Raw genomic sequence first — 25,011 nt, forward strand, 5'->3', positions numbered from 1 at the left:
GCTCCATGGCATGTGGGATCTTCCAGGACCAGGGCACGAACCTGTGTCCCCTGCATCGGCAGATGGACTCTCAACCACTGCGCCACCAGGGAAGCCCTTGTGTTTTTAATTTAATCTAATTTTGACTCTGTGTGAAAAACAGGATAAGAATCATGAGTCATCCCAAAACTATGAGGGTATGTAGGGGGTGGTAAGGAGTGAATAGAGAAGATACACTTAATTCTCAATTTACTTCCGTTTTTATGTCACAGAAATATTGAAATATATCAGAATGTTCCCTGAGATATCACTTTAACAGTGGATCTGAATATCCACATATCTCATGTACTACTGCTCTACCATTGGGATTTAGTCATGAAAATTCCACTAAAGGGCTTTTATAATTTAATCTTCACCAGGAATCATATCTCCTAGTCCAGAAGGATCTTCAAGGTCAAGAACCCCAAGGCACCTTATGAGCCACAAGAATGATATCACCACCAGCTAGATCATCATCAAAGAACATTTACTGTAGTCATCCTTTCATTTCACTGTTATCTTAAGGGGTGTTTAATGTATTTGTCACTAGCTAAGTTAGCATTCAGTCCATGCCTGGACCAGATGATGCTATGAAGTGGTCAACAGGAAGTAGAAGGAATCAAGTTATTGCTGCCTCTACCCTTATTGCTTTTTAGTGTGCAGTGGTATCCTCAACTGAATCTCCTTGAGGTCAGTTAAAAAAAAAAGAAGGTGAGAGGCACTGTTCCAAATGGGTCACATAGAAGATATCATTCTCATCCCTACTCTAAGTTCTGAGTAGTTAGCTAAGGATACAGAAACTCAGAAGACAGGTGACCACACAGAATGCAGAGAGGTAGCATTCCACAGTATAAAGAGAATGCAAAGTCAGTACTCAGGGGTCCCTAAATGAAATCTGTCTTTAGCATTCTGGAATACTGTAAAACCTATACCTCCGCAGGAAAAATATTGTCTTTTTTTAATTCTATAAAAACCATGTATATGAAAAATATGGGCTAAACATCTGAATAAAAATATATGTTCACTTATTCACTCCACAAATATTTATTAAGTGCCTACTAGATGCCAGACACTTTTCTGGACATTGGATATAAAGCAATTAACAAAAGAGTCATGGCAACCCACAGACTGGAGAAAATATTTGCAAATGATGTGACCAACAAGGGCTTAGTTTCCACAATATACCAACAGCTTGTACAACTCAATAACAAACAAAACAAAAACAAACAACCCAATCAAAAAATGGGCAGAACAACTGAATAGACATTTCTCCAAAGAAGACATACAGATGGCCAACAGGAACATGAAAAGATGCTCAACATCACAAATTGTTAGAGAAATGCAAATCAAAACTACAGTGAGGATCACCTCACACGGGTCAGAATGGCCATCATTAAAAAGTCTACAAATAACAAATGCTGGAGAGGGTGTGGAGAAAAGGGAACCCTCTTGCACTGTTGGTGGGAAAGTAAATTGGTGCAGCCACTATGGAAAACAGTATGGAGGTTCCTTAAAAAACTAAAAATAGGGTTGTCATATGATCCAGCAATCCCACTCCTGGACATATATCCAGAGAAAACTCTAATTCGAAAAGATACATGCTCCACAATGTTCAAAGCAGTGTCATTTACAATAGCCAAGACACGGAAGCAACCTAGATGTCCATTGACAAATGAATGGATAAAGAAGGTGTGGTATATATACACAATGGAATATTAGCCATAAAAAAGGATGAAATAGGAGAAACCTTCAAGATGGTGGAGGAGCAAGACGTGGAGATCACCTTCCTCCCCACAAATACATCAAAAATACATCTACATGTAGAACAACTCCTACAGATCACCTACTGAATGCTGGCAGAAGACCTCAGACTTCCCAAAAGGCAAGAAACTCCCCACATACCTGGGTAGGGCAAAAGGAAAAACAGAGACAAAAGAATAGGGACAGGACCTGCACCTCTGGGAGGGAACTGTGAGGGAGGAAAAGTTTCCATGCACTAGGAAGCCCCTTCGCAGGTAGAGACGGGGGGGTGGCTGCGGTGGAAGCTTCGGAGCCATGGAGAAGAGCGCAGCAACAGGGGTGCAGAGGGCAAAGCGGAGAGATTCCCACACAGAGGATTGGTGCCAACCAGCACTCACCAGCCCGAGAGGCTTGTCTGCTCACCTGGGCTCCGGCCTCAGAGGTCAGATCCCAGGGAGAGGACTGGGGTTGGCTCCGTGAACACAGCCTGAAGGGGGCTAGTGCACCACAGCTAGCCGGGAGGGAGTCCGGGAAAAACTCTGGACCTGCCTAAGAGGGAAGAGACTATTGTTTCGGGGTGAGCAAGGAGAGGGGATTCAGAGCACCACCTAAATGAGCTCCAGAGACAGGCGCAAGCCATAGCTATCACCTCGGACACCAGAGACAGGCATGAAACACTAACGCTGCTGCTGCAGCCACCAACAGTCCTGTGTGCGAGCACAGGTCACTATCCACACGTGACCCCTACCCCCCACCCCGGGAGCCTGTGCAGCCTGCCACTGCCACGGTCCTGTGATCCAGGGACAACTTCCCTGGGAGAATGCATGGCGTGCCGCAGGCTGTTGCAAGGTCAGGCTGGCCTCTGCCGCCACAGGCTCACCCCACATTCCATACCCCTCCCTCCCCACAGCCTGAGTGAGCGAGAGCCCCCTAATCAGCTGATGCTTTAACCCCATCCTGTCTGGGTGGGAACAGAAGCCTGAGGGCAACCTACAGGCCAGAGGTGGGGCAAAAACCAAAGCTGAACCCCAAGAGCTCTGTGAACAAAGAAGAGAAAGGAAAATTTCTCCATGCAGCCTCAGGAGTAGTGGATTAAATCCCCACAGGCAACTTGAGGTACCCTGCATCTGTGGAATACCTGAATAGACAACGAATCAACCCAAAATTGAGGCAGTGGATTTTGGGAGCAACTGTAGACGTGGGGTTTGCTGTCTGAGACTGACTTGTTTCTGATTTTTATGTTTATCTTAGTATAGATTTTAGCGCTTGTTATCATTGGTGGATTTGTTTATTGGTTGGGTTGCTCTCTTCTTTTTTTTAATTACTTTTTCATTTTATTTTATTTTAATAATTTTTAAAATTTTAATTATTTTATTTTATTTGTATTTATTTTCTTTCTTTTTTTTCTCCCTTTTCTTCTGAGCCATGTGGCTGACAGGGTCTTGGTGCTCCGGCCTGATGTCAGGCCTGAGCCCCTGAGGTGGGAGAGCAGAGTTCAGGACATTGGACCACCAGAGAACTCCCAGCCTGATCTATAACAATTGATGAGAGCTCTCCCAGAGATCTGCATCTCATTGCTAAGACCCAGCTCCACCCAATGGCCAGCAAGCTCCACTGCTGGACACCCCATGCCAAACAATTAGCAAGACAGGAACACAACCCCACCCATTAGGAGAGAGGCTGCTTAAAATCATACTAAGTTCACAGACCCCCCAAAACACACCACTGGATGCAGCCCTGCCCACCAAAGACAAGATCCAGCCCCACCCACCAGAACACAGGCACCAGTCCCCTCCACCAGGAAGCCTACACAAGCGGCTGAGCCAACCTTACCCACTGGGGGCAGACACCAAAAAAAATGGGAACTATGAACCTGCAGCCTGCGAAAAGGAGACCCCAAACACAGTAAGTTATGCAAAATGGGAAGACAGAGAAATATGCAGCAGATGAAGCAGCAAGGTTAAAACCCACGAGACCAAACAAATGAAGAGGAAATAGGCAGTCTACCTGAAAAAGAATTCAGAGTAATGATAGTAAAGATGATCCAAAATCTTGGAAATAGAATGGAGAAAATGCAAGAAACGTTTAACAAGGACCTAGAAGAACTAAAGAGCAAACATACAATGATGAACAACACAATAAATGAAATTAAAAATTCTCTGGAATGAATCAATAGCAGAATAACTGAGGTAGAAGAACGGATAAGTGACCTGGAAGATAAAATAGTGGAAATAACTACCACAGAGCAGAATAAAGAAAAAAGAATGAAAAGAATTGAGGACAGTCTCAGAGATGTCTGAGACAACATTAAACGCACCGACATTCGAATTATAGGGGTCCCAGAAGAAGAGGAAAAGAAAGGGTCTGAGAAAATATTTGAAGAGATTATAGTTGAAACCTTCCTTAACATGGGAAAGGAAATAGTCAATCAAGTCCGAGAAGCACAGAGAGTCCCATACAGGATAAATTCCAGGAGAAACATGCCAAGACACAGATTAATCAAACTATCAAAAATTAAATACAAAGAAAAAATATTAAAAGCAGCAAGGGAAAAGCAACAAATAACATACAACAGAATCCCCATAACGTTAACAGCTGATCTTTCAGCAGAAACTCTGCAAACCAGGAGGGAGTGGCAGGACATATTTAAAGTGATGAAAGGGAAAAACCTACAACCAAGATTACTCTACCCAGTAAGGAAGGATCTCATTCAGATTTGACAGAGAAATTAAAACCTTTACAGACAATCAAAAGTTAAGAGAATTCAGCACCACCAAACCAGCTTTACAACCAATGCTAAAGGAACTTCTCTAGGCAGGAAACACAAGAGAAGGAAAAGACCTACAAAAACAAACCCAAAACAATTAAGAAAATGGTAACAGGAACATGTGTATCAATAATTACCTTAAATGTAAATGGATTAAATGCACCAACCAAAAGACGTAGAATGGCTGAATGGATACAAAAACAAGACCCATATATATGCTGTCTACAAGAGACTTCAGACCTAGGGACACATACAGACTGAAAGTGAGGGGATGGAAAAAGATATTCCATGCAAATGGAAATCAAAAGAAAGCTGGAGTAGCAATTATTATATCAGACAAAATAGACTTTAAAATAAAGACTATTACAAGACACAAAGAAGGACACTACATAATGATCAAGGGATCAATCCAAGAAGGAGATATAACAATTATAAATATTTATGCACCCAACATAGGAGCACCTCAATACATAAGGCAAATGCTAACAGCCATAAAAGGGGAAATCGACAGTAATACAATCATAGTAGGGGGCTTTAACACCCCACTTTCACCAATGGACAGATCATCTAAAATGAAAATAAATAAGGAAACACAAGCTTTAAATGACACATTAAACAAGATGGACTTAATTAATATTTATAGGTCATTCCATACAAAAACAACAGAATACACATACTTCTCAAGTGCTCATGGAACATTCTCCAGGATAGATCATATCTTGGGTCACAAATCAAGCCTTGGTATATTTAAGAAAATTGAAATCGTATCAAGTATCTTTTCCGACCACAGCTCTATGAGACTAGATATCAATTACAGGAAAAAATCTGTGAAAAATACAAACACATGGAGGCTAAACAATACACTACTAAATAACCAAGAGATCACTGAAGAAATCAAAGAGGAAATCAAAAAATACCTAGAAACAAATGACAATGAAAACACGATGACCCAAAACCTATGGGATGCAGCAAAAGTAGTTCTAAGAGGGAAGTATATAGCAATATAATCCTACCTTGAGAAACAAGAAATCTCTCAAATAAACAACCTAACCTTAAACCTAAAGCAATTAGAGAAAGAAGAACAAAAAAAACCCAAAGTTAGCAGAAGGAAAGAAATCATAAAGATCAGATCAGAAATAAATGAAAAAGAAATGAAGGAAACGATAGCAAATATCAATAAAACTAAAAGCTGGTTTTTGAGAAGATAAACAAAATTGATAAACTATTAGCCAGAATCATGAAGAAAAAAGGGGAGAAGACTTAAATCAACAGAATTAGAAATGAAAAAGGAGAAGTAACAACTGACACTGCAGAAATACAAAGGATCATGAGAAATTACTACAAGCAAGTATATGCCAATAAAATGGACAACCTGGAAGAAATGGACAAATTCTTAGAAAAGCACAACCTTCTGAGACTGAACCAGGGAGAAATAGAAAATATAAACAGACCAGTCACAAGCACTGAAATTGAAACTGTGATTAAAAATCTTCCAAAAAAACAAAAGCCCAGGACCAGATGGCTTCACAGGCAAATTCTATCAAACATTTAGAGAAGAGATAACACCTATCCTTCTCAAACTCTTCCAAAATATAGTAGAGGGAGGAACACTCCCAAACTCATTCTATGAGGCCACCATCACCCTGATACCAAAACCAGACAAAGATGTCACAAAAAAGAAAACTACAGGCCAATATCACTGATGAACACAGATGAAAAAATCCTCAACAAAATACTAGCAAACAGAATCCAACAGCACAATAAAAGGATCATACACCATGATCAACTGGGGTTTATCCAAGAAATGCAAGGATTCTTCAATATACACAAATCAATCAATGTGATACACCATATTAACAAACTGAAGGATAAAAACCATATGATCATCTCAATAGATGCAGAAAAAGCTTTGGACAAAATTCAACACCCATTTATGATAAAAATCCTCCAGAAAGGAGGCACAGAGGAAACTTACCTCAACTTAATAAAGACCATATATGACAAACCCACAGCCAACATTGTTCACAATGGTGAAAAACTGAAACCATTTCCATTAAGATCAGGAACAAGACAAGGTTGCCCACTCTCACCCCTATTATTCAACATAGTTTTGGAAGCTTTAGCCACAGCAGTCAGAGAAGTAAAAGAAATAAAAGGAATCCAAATTGGAAAAGAAGTAAAGCTGCCACTGTTTGCAGATGACATGATACTATACATAGAGATTCCTAAAGATGCTACTAGAAAATTACTAGAGCTAATCAATGAATTTGGTAAAATAGCAGGATACAAAATTAATGCAGAGAAATCTCTTGCATTCCTATACACTAATGATGAAAAATCTGAAAGAGAAATTAAGGAAACACTCCCATTTACCATTGCAACAAAAAGAATAAAATACCTAGGAATAAACCTACCTAAGGAGGCAAAAGACCTGTATGCAGAAAACTATAAGACACTGATGAAAGAAATTAAAGATGATACAAACAGATGGAGAGATGTATCATGTTCTTGGATGGGAAGAATCAACATTATGAAAATGACTATAATACCCAAAGCAATCTACAGATTCAATGGAATCCCTATCAAACTATCAATGGCATTTTTCACAGAATTAGAACAAAAAATTTCACAATTTGTATGGAAACACAAAAGACGCCGAATAGCCAAAGCAATCTTGAGAAAGAAAAACAGAGCTGGAGGAATCAGGCTCCCTGACTTCAGACTATACTACAAAGCCACAGTAATCAAGACAGTATGATACTGGCACAAAAACAGAAATATAGATCAATGGAACAGAAGGGAAAACCCAGAGATAAACCCATGCACATATGGTCAACTTATCTTTGATAAAAGAGACAAGAATATACAATGGAGAAAAGACAGCCTCTTCAACAAGTGGTGCTGGGAAAACTGGACAGCTACATGTAAAAGAATGAAATTAGAACACTTCCTAATACCATACACAAAAATAAACTCAAAATGGATTAAAGACATAAATGTAAGGCCAGACAATATAAAACTCTTAGAGGAAAACATAGGAAGAACACTCTAAGACATAAATCACAGCAAGAACCTTTTTGACCCACCTCCTAGAGAAATGGAAATAAAAACAAAAATAAACAAATGGGACCTAATGAAACTTAAAAGCTTTTGCACAGCAAAGGAAACCATAAACAAGACGAAAAGACAACCCTCAGGATAGGAGAAAATATTTGCAAATGAAGCAACCGACAAAGGATTAATCTCCAAAATATATAAGCAGCACATGCAGCTCAATATCAAAGAAACAAACAACCTAATAAAAAAAATGGGCAGAAGACCTAAATAGACATTTCTCCAAAGAAGATATACAAATTGCCAGCAAACAAACAAAAGGATGCTCAACATCACTAATCAGTAGAGAAATGCAAATCAAAACTACAATGAGATATCACCTCACACCGGTCAGAACAGCCATCATCAAAAAGTCTACAGACAATAAATGCTGGAGAGGGTGTGGAGAAAAGGGAACCCTCTTGCACTGTTGGTGGGAATGTAAATTGATACAGCCACTGTGGAGAACAGTATGGAGGGTCCTTAAAAAACTAAAAATAGAACTACCATACGACCCAGCAATCCCACTACTGGGCATATACCCTGAGAAAACCATAATTCAAAAAGAGTCATGTACCACAATGTTCATTGCAGCTCTATTTACAATAGCCAGGACATGGAAACAGCCTAAGTGTCCATCAACAGATGAATGGATAAAGAAGATGTGGCACATATATACAATGGAATATTACTCAGCCATAGATAGAAATGAAATTGAGTTATTTGTAGTGAGGTGGATGGACCTTAAGTCAGTCATACAGAGTGAAGTAAGTCAGAAAGAGAAAAACAAATACCATATGCTAACACATATATATGGAATCTAAAAAAAAAAAAAGGAAAAATGGTTTGATGAACCTGGGGTAGGACAGAAATAAAGATGCAGATGTAGAGAATGGACTTGAGCACACAGGGAGGGGCAAGGGTAAGCTGGGACGAACTGAGAGAGTAGCATTGAAATATATACAGTACAAAATGTAAAACAGACAGCTAGTGGGAAGCGGCTGCATTCCACAGGGAGATCAGCTCGGTACTTTGTGACCTAGAGGGGTGGGATAACGGAGGGTGGGAGGGATACACAAGATGGAGGAGATATGGGGATATATGTATACATATTGCTGATTCACTTTGTTATACAGCAGAAACTAACACAACATTATAAAGCAATTATACTCCAATAAAGATGTTAAAAAAAATGAAATAATGCCATCTGCAGCAACATGGATGGACCTAGAGATTATCATATTAAGTGAAGTAAGTCAGAAAGAGAAAGACAAATATCATATGATATCACTTATATGTATAATCTAAAATATGATACAAATGAGCTTATTTACAAAACAGAAACAGATTCACAGACATAGAAAACAAACTTATGGTTAACAAAGGGGGAAAGGGATAAATTAGGAGTTTGCAATTAGCAGATACAAACTACTATATATAAAATAGATAAACAATAAGGTCCTACCCTATAGCACAGGGAACTATATCCAATAATAAACCATACTGGAGAATTATATATATATATATATATATATATATATATATATAACTGACACAACATTGTAAATTAACTATACGTCAATTAAAAAAAATTTTTTTAAATAGTCATGGAATCTGTCCTCATGACATTTACAATTGCGAGAAAAAGTGGAATACTGTCTAGCCTCTTTTTAAATTTATTCATTCAATAAATATTAATTGAACTAGGACTACTGGTGGCACTTTATTATCATCAGTAAATAATACAGCTTCATGCCCTCATGAAACCTTCGGTTTAGTAGGGATAGATAGACAATAAACACAATAAACGTGTGAATTATATGGTATAGTCAAGGGAGGTAAGTGGTGTGGATAAAAAGCAATAGTTGAGCAGGGTAAGAAGGGGGATCAGGAGGGAGGGAGGTGTGCAGGGCCAGGATGCAGCTTTTAGTAGAGAGATCAGCACCCTGAGACGATGTTTGACCAAAGACTTGGAAGAGGTGCGGGAGCCATTCCCTCAGATACCTGGAGGAAGACCAGCCGTGACTAAGGCTTTCAGGTGGGACCATGCCTGGTGTGTTCAAGGAAGGAGAGGAGGCAAGTGTGGCTGGAGAGGGTCCATAGGAGAGGTGAGAGTAATAGGAAACGAGATCAGAAAGCAAATGGGAGCAAGTCGTGACAGACCTTGGACTGCTTAAGAACTTGGGCTTTAAGCTGAGAGAAGGAGGGAGCCAGGGAGGGGTTTTAGCAGAGGTGTGACATGATTCACCTGACTTGCCTTTCACTCCACCTTTTTGTCAGAAGAGACTGAAGGGGGCAAATAGAGAGGCGAGGAGACCTCCTGCTAGAATAAGATGGGAGAAGGATCTGCTGCCCTGATGAGGTGAGAGGAGTGGAGACAGGGATGTGAGAGGAGAGAGTGAGGTGACAGATGCTGAGTAGTTTTGGAAGGTGCAGCCAACAGGACTTACTGACAGAGTGGACTATGGTATGAAGAAAGGGAGGAGCTGAGGACGACTCCAAGGCTTTTGACCTTTTGGAAGGAAGGAATTTTCACCAGCTGAGATAAAAGGTGGCAGGAGGAGCGTGTTTTAGGGAAAAAATGAGGAGGTCAGCTTTGGGCATGTTGGGCTTAAGATGTTTAGGAGAGTATCAAGAATAGGTCTGGAGCTGGGTGAAAATCTGGGCTGGAGGTATAAATTTGGAAGTGGCATCACATAAGATTTTTTATTGCATATGATTAAATATGAAAACATGGATGTTGTTCTAACAAGACAAAATTATGTGGAGCAAAAGCTGAGTTTCTCCTTCACTCTCTTACTCCAAATCTACGACCTTTTCTAGCAGTAACATTATTAAGGAGCTAGTATGTGTTAAGAAACGAAAAATGTCTTCAGAACGTACAATCTGCCATATCGGAGAACCAGAACCAACAGTTGTTTTTCAGTTTCACATGCATTTTATCACACAAGCAAAGGTGCTTTATAATTGTTCAAGCATTTATGCATAGTTTTTTCCCCATATCTCTACATCTTCCCTTTACTTACACAGTAATATAATTTCCAGAATGGCCATCTTCCACCATTATGGTGGCGAAGTAACAGAATTTCACAGCTGTTTGGAATAAACAATATACTTGGATTTGCATGCCTTTTCTTATGAAATTAAACTGATTTTTAATTGGTCTTATCTTGCAATTTTTTCTTTATCCATCTGGAATGTGCCTGAGCTAAGCGGTACCATCCATTTGAGAAATATCATTGATTATAAAGTACAGGATACACTTTGAGCACTGTAGTAACAATTCTCTAGACTCTAGGCTTTCATCCCTAAAATAGAACAGTTTCTGTACCTTCCATTAGGAAAAGATAACCTTCAGAATGTGAACTAATGCATTTCTGTTTTGTTGAGTTGGCAATTACTCTGTGTAAGGAAAGTAATGATGACTCCTAAAATAACCAGTGTATGAGTTTAGATCTTCATCTGTAATAAAACTCAATAGTCTTTCTAGTCTTAGGAGTTCACTGTTTCTTCCCTGAAATCAAAGAGAAAAAAATTAATTGAAAAAGAAAAACAAATCAAACCCACTTCAGTTTGATTTTTTGGCAGAGTTCTGTCTCCAAGAACATGTATCAGAAACCTCCGCACCTAGATTGACACATGGTTTATCCCAAGCAGCTGCCTGTTATGCAGCTATTGCATCCATCATGGTATCCAGTAAACAGGAAAAAAATAAGAAAGAGTAAGGCACGAGTTCTCAAGAAGCTCACAGTTCCACTAAGCCAATAAAAATTTAGTTTTAGGGAAAAAAATATCACTGTGAATGATTCTCAAGCCAACTGAACCAAGGTATTCTGCTGTTGAAAAAAACTGATGAATGAATGTTCTCAATTGAAAGCTTGCTCTATGAATTTTTCTTGAATCTTTAGCACTAACCACTGTCTTTTTCTAGACAGATCCAGCACATAGCAAAGTGAATAAGTACCAGAAGCAATAGCAGAAAAACTGAGGCTCAGCCAATCACATTCAATTCAACTTGATTTTTATAGACACATGAGCTCCTACTTGTGATTTTAGTTTCCATCCATTTTTGCTGATAAAAATGTTCTTATTTGCAAGATCAAACAAAACACATCAAAATTACATGGTGCCCTGCAAAGAACCATGTCACCTGAACAAATCTGAAATCATATTCTGTAGGTTTTGCTCTTCATGTACAAATGGGCTCAAAGGACAAAGCAAGAGTCATATCAGACTTCTCTTTCCTCCTCCTCCTCTCCCTCCCCCATCTCCCTCCTTTCCTTCTCCTCCAGTGGTAGTTTGCCTCTGGGTTCTCTCATACCATCCTTCCTCTGCATTCCACTTGCCAACCACCCCAGTTCATACCAGAACAACCATAATAACCTTCAAACTGATTCCCTTCCTATAATCCCCGCCCACTCAAATCCAGCACATTCCCATCTCATAGACTCACCTTTCTGCAACACAGATTTTTGTCAAGCCCTTTGCCTGTTCAAAAATGTTTACTGATTTCTTATTCCCCATTTAGTAATGTCCAAAAGTCTTAGAGTCAGAATCAAAGCCTCCAAAATAAAACAATTTCTAGCATTTGCTTACTATTTGAATGCAAAGTTTCACATACACAAGACTATCTTCAACCAAGTGCTCAAGAGAAATTTGGCAAAAGATTTTTCACATCAATGGAAATGAATAGCTGGCTCTCCTTTAGGAAGTGGTGTTGCCTACCTAAACTTGCTTTTTGTTTCCTTAAGGAACAAAGGGTGATTTATCTTGACATCTATGGATGAATATCAGCATTTCCATCACTTAGAAATGATCAGTTACTCTTTTTTGTGAATTGTCCTGTCACTGGAGGTTTACTGGAATCAAAGACAAATGTGTTTATCAGGGCTGTTGAAAATCATAGTGGCCAGGACTGGAAAACTTGATACTTGCTTTCAAAAGAAAATATGGCTGGTATAGTTATTTCATAGAGCCCTGACATTGCGTGTCTCTTATATTGTTTGATATTAATTATAGGATTTAAAATATCTTCTACAAAAGCCTAAAAAGATGAACTTTATGCTAAATGAGTATCACCTCTCTAGGGTGGCATGATAGAGTACCACTCTGTTCTTTATATGTTGTTTTACATTTTATTTTTTAATACACATTACCTTTAGAATCTGGGGAGAAAAAGATGTCTATTTTAAACAAGAAACTAAAGTTTTCTTCAAAAATTCATATGAACAGTTAACTTTGAAATTTGGTATTTGTCGGATACTTGAAATTGGCTGTACTGGCTTGTCCCCTCTAATGAATTAATTTCTGAATGGCATCTCAGTACCTATTAGAAATAGCCAACAGACTCAGAGCCCAGCAATGGGAGTTTGTTCATTCAATCCAATCATTATCGACTAATTTGCATTTTAGAATGCTAATTCAACTATTACTTAGTCATTCCTCAAAACTGTCCAATAGGAAAGATGAATGTAATTAACCCTGCTTAAAAGTGGGACCAGCCAACGGAGCCCCATAGAGGAAGCCGATTCCCCCAGGTATGCAGTCATAACTGCTGGGAATCATGCCACGTTTCAGGGCCACCACACATCCAGTAAGACACCCAAGAGCAAGATTGTTTTTAAATAGCTCCAACATTTCTATTTCATAAGCACTTGGGTTTAGATTTGCTCAAACTCTACAGCATTGATCAGCCTTGCAAACCTTTCTAAATGTAACATTGGGTCTATCCAGCCACTTCTCATGGCAACCCAAATATAAAACGTGCAGCAGTGTAGATACGCTTTTAAAATGTTCACAAACTCCCCCAAAGGTACTAACAGAAGTATCATAGTGACAAGGTGATAATCAGATGAGAAATAGATATTCAATATCCAGTATGCACAGGGCTCTGTGCTGGAGCTATGTACAGGGATAGGGGCAAGAAATCAGACACCGACAACTCTATTTTTGCTCTAAGGTACTTATAGTTTGATAAAGAAACCAGTCAAGTACATATAAAACTTAAGATACTACAGAAAAAATTTCAAATGTATTTACTTTCAATTTTAGAATAAGCATCTTTTTTCTTATTTTTAATAGTCACTTTATTTAAGCTTAAGGCACAGCACTTAGCGCACACGTTACTTTAGAAGGTTGGAAATCTTCTGGGAATTGACCCCGAAATTATTTACTGCATTATTTAAAGAATGCTGATGAACTCTCTCTTTCAAGAAGGAAAGCATGGAAACACAATAAAACTAAGAGAAAACGTTTTGAATAACTAAGCATGTTTCTAGCTGACTGTGGAAGGATGACACATGTAACGAATCAGTGTGTTATCAGTTTCCACTACTGTATGCCATCACATGTAGTAATTGTCTACGCTCTTCTTCACATACACACAAGCACGCACACACACACACCGCAATCAAACATACATGCTTTCTGCTGTTTTTTAACGTATTTATTGGAGTATAATTGCTTTACAATGGTGTGTTAGTTTCTGCTGTATCACAAAGTGAATCAGCTATACATATATGTATATCCCCATATCCCCTCCCTCTTGCATCTCCCTCCCACCAGCCCTATCCCATGCCTCTAGGTGCTTCCCACTAGCTATCTATTTTACATTTGGTAGTGTATATATGTCCTTACCACTCTCTCACTCCATCCCAGCTTACCCTTCCCCGTCCCCGTGTCCCCAAGTCCATTCTCTACGTCTGCATCTTTATTCCTGTCCAGTCCCTATGTTCTTCAGAACATTTTTTTTTGATTCCTTATATATGTGTTAGCATATGGTATTTGTTTTCCTCTTTCTGACTTACTTCACTCTGTATGACTGACTCGAGGTCCATCCACCTCACCACAAATAAATCAATTTCATTTCTCTATATGGCTGAGTAATATTCCATTGTATATATGTGCCACATCTTCTTTATCCATTCATCTGTCAAAGGACACTTAGGCTGCTTCCATCTCCTGGCTATTGTGAATACTGCTGCAAAGAACATTGTGATACATGACTCTTTTTGAATTATGGTTTTCTCAGGGTATATGCCTAGTAGTGAGATTGCTGGCTCATATGGTAGTTCTATTTTTAGTTTTTTAAGGAACTCCATACTGTTCTCCATAGTGGCTCTATCTATTTACATTCCCACCAACAGTGCAAGAGGGTTCCCTTATCTCCACACCCTCTCCAGCATTTATTGTCTGTAGACTTTTTGATGATGGCCATTCTGACCGGTGTGAGGTGATATCTCATTGTAGTTTTGATTTGCATTTCTCTACTGATTAGTGATGTCGAGCATCCTTTCATGTGTTTTTGGCAATCTGTATATCTTCTTTGGAGAAATGTCTATTTAGGTCTTCTGCCCATTTTTTTTATTAGGTTGTTTGTTTCTTTGATATTGAGCTGCATGTGCTGCTTATATATTTTGGAGATTAATCCTTTATCAGTTGCTTCATTTGCAAATATTTTTCCCATCTTGAGGGTTGTCTTTTCGTCTTGTTTATGGTTTCCTTTGCTGTGCAAAAGATTTTAAGTTTCATTAGGTCCCATTTGTTTATTTTTGTTTTTATTTCCATTTCCCTAGGAGGTGGGTCAAAAAGGATCTTGCTGTAATTTATGTCGTAGAGTGTTCTGCCTATGTTTTCCTCTAAGAGTTTTATATTGTGTGGCCTTACATTTATGTCTTTAATCCATTTTGAGTTTATTTTTATATATGGTATTAGGAAGTGTTCTAATTTCATTCTTTTACATGTAGCTGTCCAGTTTTCCCAGCACCACTTGTTGAAGAGGCTTTTGACTCTTCAACAAGTCCAGCACCACTTGTTGAAGAGTCTTTTCTCCATTGTATATTCTTGTCTCCTTTATCAAAGATAAGTTGACCATATGTGCATGGGTTTATCTCTGGGCTTTCTCTTCTGTTCCATTGATCTGTATTTCTGTTTTTGTGCCAGTACCATACTGTCTTGATTACTGTAGCTTTGTAGTATAGTCTGAAGTCAGAGAGCCTGATTCCTCCAGCTCTGTTTTTCTTTCTCAAGATTGCTTTGGCTATTCAGCGTCTTTTGTGTTTCCATACAAATTGTGAAATTTTTTGTTCTAATTCTGTGAAAAATGCCATTGGTAGTTTGATAGGGATTCCATTGAATCTGTAGACTGCTGCAGTCATTTTCACAGTGTTCATTCTTCCCATCCAAGAACATGGTATATCTCTCCATCTGTTTATATCATCTTTAATTTCTTTCATCAGTGTCTTATAGTTTTCTGCATACAGGTCTTTTGTCTCTTTAGGTAGGTTTATTCCTAGGTATTTTATTCTTTTTGTTGCAATGGTAAATGGGAGTGTTTCTTTAATTTCTCTTTCAGATTCTTCATCATTAGTGTATAGAAATGCAAGAGATTTCTGTGCATTAATTTTGTATCCTGCTACTTTACCAAATTCATTGATTAGCTCTAGTAGTTTTCTGGTAGCATCTCTAGGATTCTCTATGTATAATATCATGACATCTGCAAAGAGTGACAGTTTTACTTCTTCTTTTCCAATTTGGATTCCTTTTATTTCTTTTTCTTCTCTGACTGCTGTGGCTAAAGCTTCCAAAACTATGTTGAATAATAGGGGTGAGACTGGGCAACCTTGTCTTGTTCCTGATCTTAGTGGAAATGGTTTCAGTTTTTCACAACTGAGAACAATGTTGGCTGTGGGTTTGTCATATACGGCCTTTATTACGTTGAGGTAAGTTCCCTCTATGCCTCCTTTCTGGAGGATTTTTATCATAAATGGGTGTTGAATTTTGTCAAAAGTTTTTCCTGCATCTATTCAGAGGATCATATGGTTTTTATCCTTCAATTTGTTAATATGGTGTATCACACTGACTGATTTGCATATACTGAAGAATCCTTGCGTTCCTGGGATAAACCCTACTTGATCATGGTGTATGATCCTTTTATTGTGCTATTGGATTCTGTTTGCTAGTATTGTGTTGAGGATTTTTTCATCTGTGTTCATCAGTGATATTGGCTTGTAGTTTTCTTTTTTTGTGACACCTTTGTCTGGTTTTGGTATCAGGGTGATGGTGGCCTCATAGAATGAGTTTGGGAGTGTTCCTCCCTCTGTTATATTTTGGAAGACCTGGACTTGATTGACTATTTCCTGTTCCATATTAGGGAAGTTTTCAACTATAATCTCTTCAAATATTTTCTCAGTCCCTTTCTTTTACTCTTCTTCTTCTGAGACCCCTATAGTTTGAATGTTAGTGCATTTAATGTTGTCCCAGAGGTCTCTGAGACTGTCCTCAATTCTTTTCATTCTTTTTTCTTTATTCTGCTCTGTGGTAGTTATCTCCACTATTTTATCTTACAGGTCACTTATCCTTTCTTCTGCCTCAGTTATTCTGCTATTGATTCCTTCTAGAGAATTTTTAAATTTCATTTACTGTGTTGTTCATCACTGTTTGTTTGCTCTTTAGTTTTTCTAGGTCCTTGTTAAACATTTCTTGTATTTTCTCCATTCTATTTCCAAGATTTTGGATCATCTTTACTATCATTACTCTGAATTCTTTTTCAGGTAGACTGCCTATTTCCTCTTCATTTGTTTGGTCTGGTGGGTTTTAACCTTGCTGCTTCATCTGCTGCATATTTCTCTGTCTTCTCATTTTGCTTAACTTACTGTGTTTGGGGTTTCCTTTTCACAGGCTGCAGGTTTGTACTTCCCATTTTTTTTGGTGTCTGCCCCCAGTGGGTAAGGTTGGTTCAGTGGGTTGTGTAGGCTTCCTGTTGGAGGGGACTGGTGCCTGTTTTCTGATGGATGAGGCTGTATCTTGTCTTTCTGGTGGACAGGACCACGTCTAGTGGTGTGTTTTGGGGTGTCTGTGAACTTAGTATGATTTTAGGCACCCTCTCTGCTAATGAGTGGGGTTGTGTTCCTGTCTTGCTAGTTGTTTGGTATGGGGTGTCCAGCACTGGGGCTTGATGGCTGTTGAGTGGATCTGGGTCTTAGTGTTGAGATGGAGATCTCTGGGAGACCTCTTGCCATTTGATATTACATGGAGCCGGGAGGTCTCTGGTGGACCAGTGTCCTGAACTCGGCTCTCCCACCTCAGAGGCTCAGGCCTGACACCTGGCCAGAGCACCAAGACGCTGTCAGCCACTCGGACAGGTACATGGGGAGTTTCTTGCCTTTTGGGAAGTCTGAGGTCTTCTGCCAGCATTCAGTAGGAGTGTAGATGTATTTTTGATGTATTTGTGGGGAGGAAAGTGATCTCCATGTCTTACTCCTCTGTCATCTTCAGATGGATGAATCTCATTCAAAGATTCAATGCTTACAACTTTACGTCCTCCAAATCCAGCAAAAATCACTTTCAATGGAAACCCACTGCACAGTCGCTTAGGATTATTTTCTGTTGTCTGAAACTCTTCTTGTGCAAGTCTTCTGGGACTGCTGCACGAGCCTACTTCCATCTCAGCAGAAAGCCCATTCTAGACTCTCTTGTGACTCACATTGCAGGCCTCTAACTTCTCAGCCATCCTGGTTAATAAGGAGCCAATGAGGCAGAAACTGAGAAATGGTGAGTCCCTAGTGGTCAGCACTATGATGGCACTCTCCTGGCCTTAAGACTCTTCAGTGATCCTTTCTCTGGGTCCTTTCCAGTTGGGCCTGGGTTTTTTCTCACGCTTATTGTTTTTAATGGTAGAGCATTCTCAGTACCTCTCAAATGAATGAAAATCCTGTTTATGTTCTTGTCTGCCCCAGTTTAAGGCTTCACAAGAATTTATTCTTGTTTTAAGCACACACAGACTGTCTCAATTCCGTGTTTTTGGCTGGCGGAGCCTCTTCAGAGCACTTTAGGGGCAAATGGCTCTTTCTCCCTTGATCCCAGGGGAGAGTCAAAATGAAAATAACAGACTTAGGTGACCCAAGCTCCTTCACATTACCTCCGACTTCTCATTCAAAGTGGTGCTTTGGGCAACAGGTGGAGTTATAATTATAGATGAGAAAAAAACCACATCAGCAGCTGTTGCTCCTGTTTGTTCCCGGCTATCACCGTCACCAGTGGACAAATTGGCATAAACAGTTCTCCAGACTCCGCATGAGCGAAGGGTGAGCCGAGAGTACAACACCGACCCGAAGGCACCTCTGCAGGGGGAGCCTGGAGATTGTCTTTCCTGTCGGAGACTCCAAACCAAACAAATAGGTTAGTGCACAGAGTATACCTATGCGTTTTACCTCTGACCTCTACTCGATGTGATCTTGGTTTTTCTGACAGAGCTGTACCAGAAGGGTGAACTGTTAAAGGAAAGAGAGTTATTTAAGGACTGTTATTCAAAAGTCCAGTGCCCGTGAGAACAAATTATGAAATGGGTTTAATTTATTATGCTCCTCTCCCAGTTTTGGCTGTATTCACATTAGACAAAGAGACAAAGAGACAAAGTGAAAATGGAAAAATGAAACTGCTTTTGTGGCCTGAGTCCCAACCTTTCGTAATGATACCTACTTTTGCCAAAAATATCTCTGGTTTCTTTGTTAAAATCAGTAGTTGAAGCCTTAGGCTGGTGATTAGAAAAAAAAAATACCGCTCCAGAATATAGTTCCAAAGTTTCACTTTTTTTTCTTTTCTTTTTTTTTTTTTTTTTAGGGAAACTAGGCAAATGAGAATTGGGTTTTTCCTCTACCTCTAAATAAAGACAGAAAATGTCCTTGTTTATGATAAAATGTGTGCTGTAGGCTACTTTGTATAAGAAATCTGCTATAGGATTTATTACTTATGTTTAGTACAGTTCTACCTAAAAACTCGATCATTTCAGTCGAAGTAGCTCTATAAGACTCCTCATAGATCCTTTTGAAAGCAAAAGGTTTCAAAGAAATTTCATGTTCACTGTGTATGCTTTGTGTTAGAAAGCTGTGGAGCAGGATTTTCAAACAAAGATTAGCTTTGGGGCATCTTCTCAAAACCTGAATGTTTAGTGTCTTGGTGAAGAGCAATGGAATTCCAGAGAATCCACTAAAAACTAGGCTTTGGGGCCCAGTTCTCAACCCACCCACATCCACGGAACAGTCCAGGTGGAAAGAGTCCTAAATAATGGCCTCATTTTTTCAGCTCCAAACAGAAGGTGCCCCATCCCTAAGCATTTTATGTGGGACTTTTCAATGGGAAAATGCACCTTACTTAGTATCACTGTGGCCCGACGTTTTGTCTACCTTGTGAAGTGCACAGATTGCTAACTATGCACTCAGAGCTCCACTAGAGAGACAATTAAATTAAAACAACCAAAAGTAACCCATCAATTAAATTCCCACAAGGGGCTGGCTTCTCCTGATTTCTAAGAGAGCCATAACTTTCTTTTAGGAAATTTAAGGGTGAAGTAAATACCTCTTTACACATTTTAGCAAATAAAGCCCCAAACAATAAGTTTGACCACTGCTTTTGAAAAGGTCAATTAATATAGCATATCAATACCTTAGATCTTCCCATGGATTCAGAAAATATATGACAGATCATAATACACCATCTCTCATATATCTCGTTTAGTCATTCAAATATTTATTGAGTAATGGCTATATAATCTCAAAATATTTAGAAATGAAGGCAAGCTTAAGATTTCTAATATTTCTTTTTCCAGACACTCCTTTCTTCCCTTTTTCTACTAAAAGATTTAGCACTGAGTTGGTGGTTATCTCCAAATTCCAAATTGTTCAAGCTGAGAAAGGCAAAAAGTAGAGATGGTTGACTGGCTGCTGGTTAGGGTTTCTTTTGAGATACAGATTTATGCGCTGTCTTAAACATTGCTTTTTACTTGTGTGTTGTCTTCTTGCTCTTCTAGAAAAAAAAAGAAAAACTATCCAAGATGACTGTCACTTACTCCAGTAAAGTAGCAAATGCGACTTTTTTTGGATTTCATAGGTTACTCCTCAAGTGGAGAGGCAGCATCTACAAACTACTATACAGGGAATTTATTGTTTTTGCTGTACTTTACACAACAATAAGTTTTATGTACAGGTACTTTCCTTTGCATGTGTCCTTAAATGGCCATTAGATAGCATATATGAATACAGTCTCAAAAATCCAAGCCCTTTGGCTGCCGCTGACTTTTGCATTATGTAACCTCCTCCTTTGCATGATCCTCTGTTGCCTACTTCTCCCCAGGACTGGGTATTTTAATCCACACCTAACCATTTTTAGGGTGTTAAATAGACTCTAACCGTCATGTTCAGGTGGCTCTCATTCCAGCCCCACTTTAATTGGTCATGATGAGGTATTAGTTGTGCTTCAAGAATTTTGCCATAGGCATAAAATGAAAGATTTATACCTAGAACCTCACTAAGTGATGATTTTGAATGGCAAAGTCCACAGACAAATAATTATTTGTGCTTCTCTGAACTATGTTATTCATAGTTGGAGTTTCTGATTTGACAGCTTGCAGCGACTACTACCTACATAGTTAACATGTTCATGAATAGTGTGTATCAGGCAACTTTCCTTCCTCTTTCCTGGAATGACGAAATCTTATCCAAGTTGGTGCCCCCAACTTTACCAATATCTCAATTAAAGAAAAGGCCTGAAAACTAATTTATTTTCTTTATATCTTCTGAGTTCAGGGCACATTATATTCATAAAAGACGTTTATTCTTTATAACCTCACAAACTTTGCCTGTCAGATTGACAGGAAATATGAGTAACATCATGTCCAAGAAATACTTTTATAACTAAAAATTATAGTTTTAATAAAATTTTATCAGTATTATAAAAGGGAAGCTTTATTAGTTTTTAAAATTAATATTGATTGCATACATTTCTTCTCTGGGGAAAGTTAAAACTTAAAATAGAAAAGCTAAAGGTTTTTGAGGCTGTATTTCCACCTTTACTGTGTTCATCAGTTTGTTCTTTTTCTTCTGCATACAATGGATAAATTTGTGTATCATTGTTTTCACCTACATTCTTCCTTGCAGCAACAGGACACCATGTGAAGAAGAGGGACCTTAATTTGGCTATAGCTGATAATGACCAAAAGTAGAATAGGAAAAGTTACTTTGCTCCATATCAAAACTACAGTTCCAAACAAATGTATATATTGGTATACATTTTGGCAAAATATCTTTACAAGGAAAGTTTTATTAAAAACCTCTAATAATTTTTCAGATTTGTCTTCTAAATACGGTATTATTTTGATGATTTATTTATGTGTCACCTACTCCTTCAGAATATGAAATGGTGGAAGACACATGACGTTTCAGGATAATTAGTTTATTTTTACTAATGTGAATTTATTGCTGCTACTGCCTCTTAGAATAGAATAGCTCTTAGAACAGTTGCATTGCAGCCAGAAATGCTCCATGGGGCCTTAACTTTGACTCCAATATCTTATTTATACCCCACAAAATTGTATGCACATATGTTTTCTAGAGACCAAAGAGGGCTTACATTTATAACAATAATCATTAGTTCAAGCCATTTTTCATTTTTTAAAGTTCAAATGTAAAAGTTTTTTAAAATAGACCCTTATATGTTGATCAAAGCTCTACCAAGAACTACAGGTTGAATCTGTCGAGAAAGTCAGACATATCTGTAGACAAATACAGACATAGTTTCATTCTCATGTCTACTAATGATGCTAAGTTTTTTAATCCTGTTATAAGCAAATATTATACCTAGCAAAAAAATCATAAGACAGAACCAGAATTCACTAGTTTGATTATACCTCTTTTTTTTTTTTTTTTTTTTTTTTTTTGCGTTATGCGGGCCTCCCACTGCTGTGGCCTCCCCCACTGCGGAGCACAGGCTCCGGACGCGCAGGCCCAGCGGCCATGGCCCACGGGCCCAGCCGCTCCACATGTGGGATCCTCCCGGACCGGGGCATGAACCCGCGTCCCCCGCATCGGCAGGCGGACTCCCAACCACTGCGCCACCAGGGAAGCCCTATACCTCTTTTTATTTGGGGATGGATTTGACAAAATACTCGCTGTGGTACTTGCTAGCTAGTAAAATTTCTATGTGTCTATCAGCTAAATATTTTTTCCTTTGGCCAACTATTAATAGTAACAACCACTTTATTATTGATTAAGGGTGACAACATATGCTAAGTGGTTTTATATATCATATATTCTTTAATCCTCATAACATTCCTGATACATATCAATAGGTATTAATTATCCCCATTTACAAATGAGAAAACTGAGACTCAGAGAGATTTAAAAATATGCTCCAAATCCAAATCTGTTAAGTGGCAGATCTGGGTTTCAAACCTGGCTCTGTTAAACCCTACGGTCTGTGCTCTCCACGTTTAAATTCTCTCTGATCATTTTTATTTGAGTACCAGAAACCATTCTAGCTGTAACTTGTCATCAGCATGACCTTGATAGGCCTGTACACCAGGTGATGCCTCTCTTGTCAGCTTTTCTTGATTTCAGAATTTCTGACACCTCTTCCAAGCTGAGGCAGGAACTCCAAGCCCACCCTGCACCCACACACCTTCTTGGTCAGCACCAGCTCCCAGGTCTTCATCTGCAGTCTGGTCGGTGGCTCACTGTCACCTCATTATCTCTCTGTGTCCTTCTTCAAAGTTCTACTGACCCAAATAGGCCTCTGACACATGCTATGATGAGTGTTTTCAAGGGATTCCTTCCTTCCTTGGAAAAGCTGCATTCATTCATTTATTCAAATTGATCTGTGTTTTCTTTCTGGATTTTGATCATTATTATTAACCTGCCTTGAGATAGTTCTTCTGATTCTGAATCTCCTCCTTGCAACATAAATACCAATAATAGCTTCATTAAATGGATTTATGTTTAACAATACCAGAAAATGGGTTTGTGTCAGATCCATAATATAAATTTTTATATTTATATTATAGAAATAAAAACCCACCAAACATAATTATAAAAATTTCACTACTAATTGTTAAATCTGTGTTGTTTTATATTTTAAATGTATATTTTTAATTTTTTTATTTTGAAAATGTTTTCTAAGATTTTTTTTTTTGATGTGGACCATTTTTAAAGTCTTTATTGAATCTGTTACAATATTGCTTCTGTTTTATGTTTTGATGTTTTGGCCCCAAGGCATGTGGGATCTTAGCTCCCTGACCAGGGATCGACCCCATATCCCATGCATTACAAGGCAAAATCTCAACCACTTGACCACCAGGGAAGTCCCTTAAATAACTGTAGGCTTTAAAATAAACAGTTATAGGGCTTCCCTGGTGGCGCAGTGGTTGAGAGTCCGCCTGCCGATGCAGGGGACACGGGTTCATGCCCTGGTCCGGGAAGATCCCACATGCCGTGGAGCGGCTGGGCCCGTGAGCCATGGCCGCTGAGCCTGCTTGTCCAGAGCCTCTGCTCCACAACGGGAGGGGCCACAGCAGTGAGAGGCCCGCGTACCGCAAAAAAAACAAAAAAAAAAACAAAAAAAAAAAACAAAAAAAACAGTTATAACATCCCTTGAAGTACAACATGTATAATTAAGAATGTACTAAGTAGCATATTCATGAAAAAGTAAGATCAGGATGTCGAATCCAGGGTTATTATTCAATAATTACTTAATAAGTGTCATCCACTTAAGGCACTCTTTTTTTAAGTACATATGATGAATAATTGGAAAATGGACTCTTTTATGAAGTATTTTGCTCTAAATCCAATGCATTAATCATACAAAAAATTTTTAAATATGAAGTATTTAAAAATAAAATGGTTATTATGTCCCACTGTGTAATGACCAACAACATTTATGTACTAAAAACGTTAGTACTTAAAACATTCAGCAGTTAAAAAGGTTTTGAGATACATCAGCTTAGGTAGAAAAGAAAAAGTTATTGCTCCTTAAAAAAAAAAATTGAGGTTATTTTCGCTTAATTGTTTGCACTGAATGTCACTTGCAAAGCAGGTGCGGAAGTATAATATCATAAAGGGCTGTGCATTTTATTTTTGCTCCAGATTGTTACTTACAGGAGCCCAAAAACGTTACTTTGAAAAATTATCAATTTACTGTGACAGATATGCTGAACAAATTCCAGTAACCTTTGTGCTTGGTAAGTATAGGTCACATGCAGAATGCAGCCACACAGCTGTCTCAGTTAGGATGACACCAATGACTCTGCATGGGAGTGTTTCCAAGCTGAGAGGCATGCCTGAAAAGTCACTGCTTGCAATAGAACCAGAATCATCCATAAGGTTTACCTTCAAGGCTGCTTTCGCTAAATTAACCACCAACAAGTTTGAGGTAATAATCTGCTCTTGGACAATTCGGCTTTCTTTTCACTAACTCTCCATTTTTGCTGTCAATATTTGAGTTCTAATACCCACTTACTGGGTGCTGCAGCATTGCGAGGCACAAATTACATTTTTTTTCTGGAGGGCAAAATCATCAGATATGGATAACAACATATTTTTTACACCCCGATCCCTAAAAAAACTAAA

At 38.6% G+C, this 25,011-nt stretch overlaps 2 protein-coding genes across 2 annotated transcripts in view; one reads left to right on the top strand and one right to left on the bottom strand.

Annotated features, from left to right (window-relative positions):
- RAB3IP (RAB3A interacting protein) overlaps positions 1–25,011 on the bottom strand; it is a 168,523-nt gene that overhangs the window by 80,687 nt on the left and 62,825 nt on the right. The window lies entirely within an intron of this gene.
- The window catches only part of BEST3 (bestrophin 3), a 52,763-nt gene continuing 47,827 nt past the window's right edge, over positions 20,076–25,011 (top strand). The window contains 2 exon segments of the mRNA XM_079936523.1: positions 20,076–20,599; positions 24,529–24,623. Coding sequence (XP_079792649.1) covers positions 20,448–20,599; positions 24,529–24,623 — 247 coding nt within the window. The 5' untranslated portion in view covers positions 20,076–20,447.

Source organism: Stenella coeruleoalba, assembly GCF_951394435.1.
Source record: "Stenella coeruleoalba genome assembly, chromosome: 11".
NCBI lineage: Eukaryota > Metazoa > Chordata > Mammalia > Artiodactyla > Delphinidae > Stenella > Stenella coeruleoalba.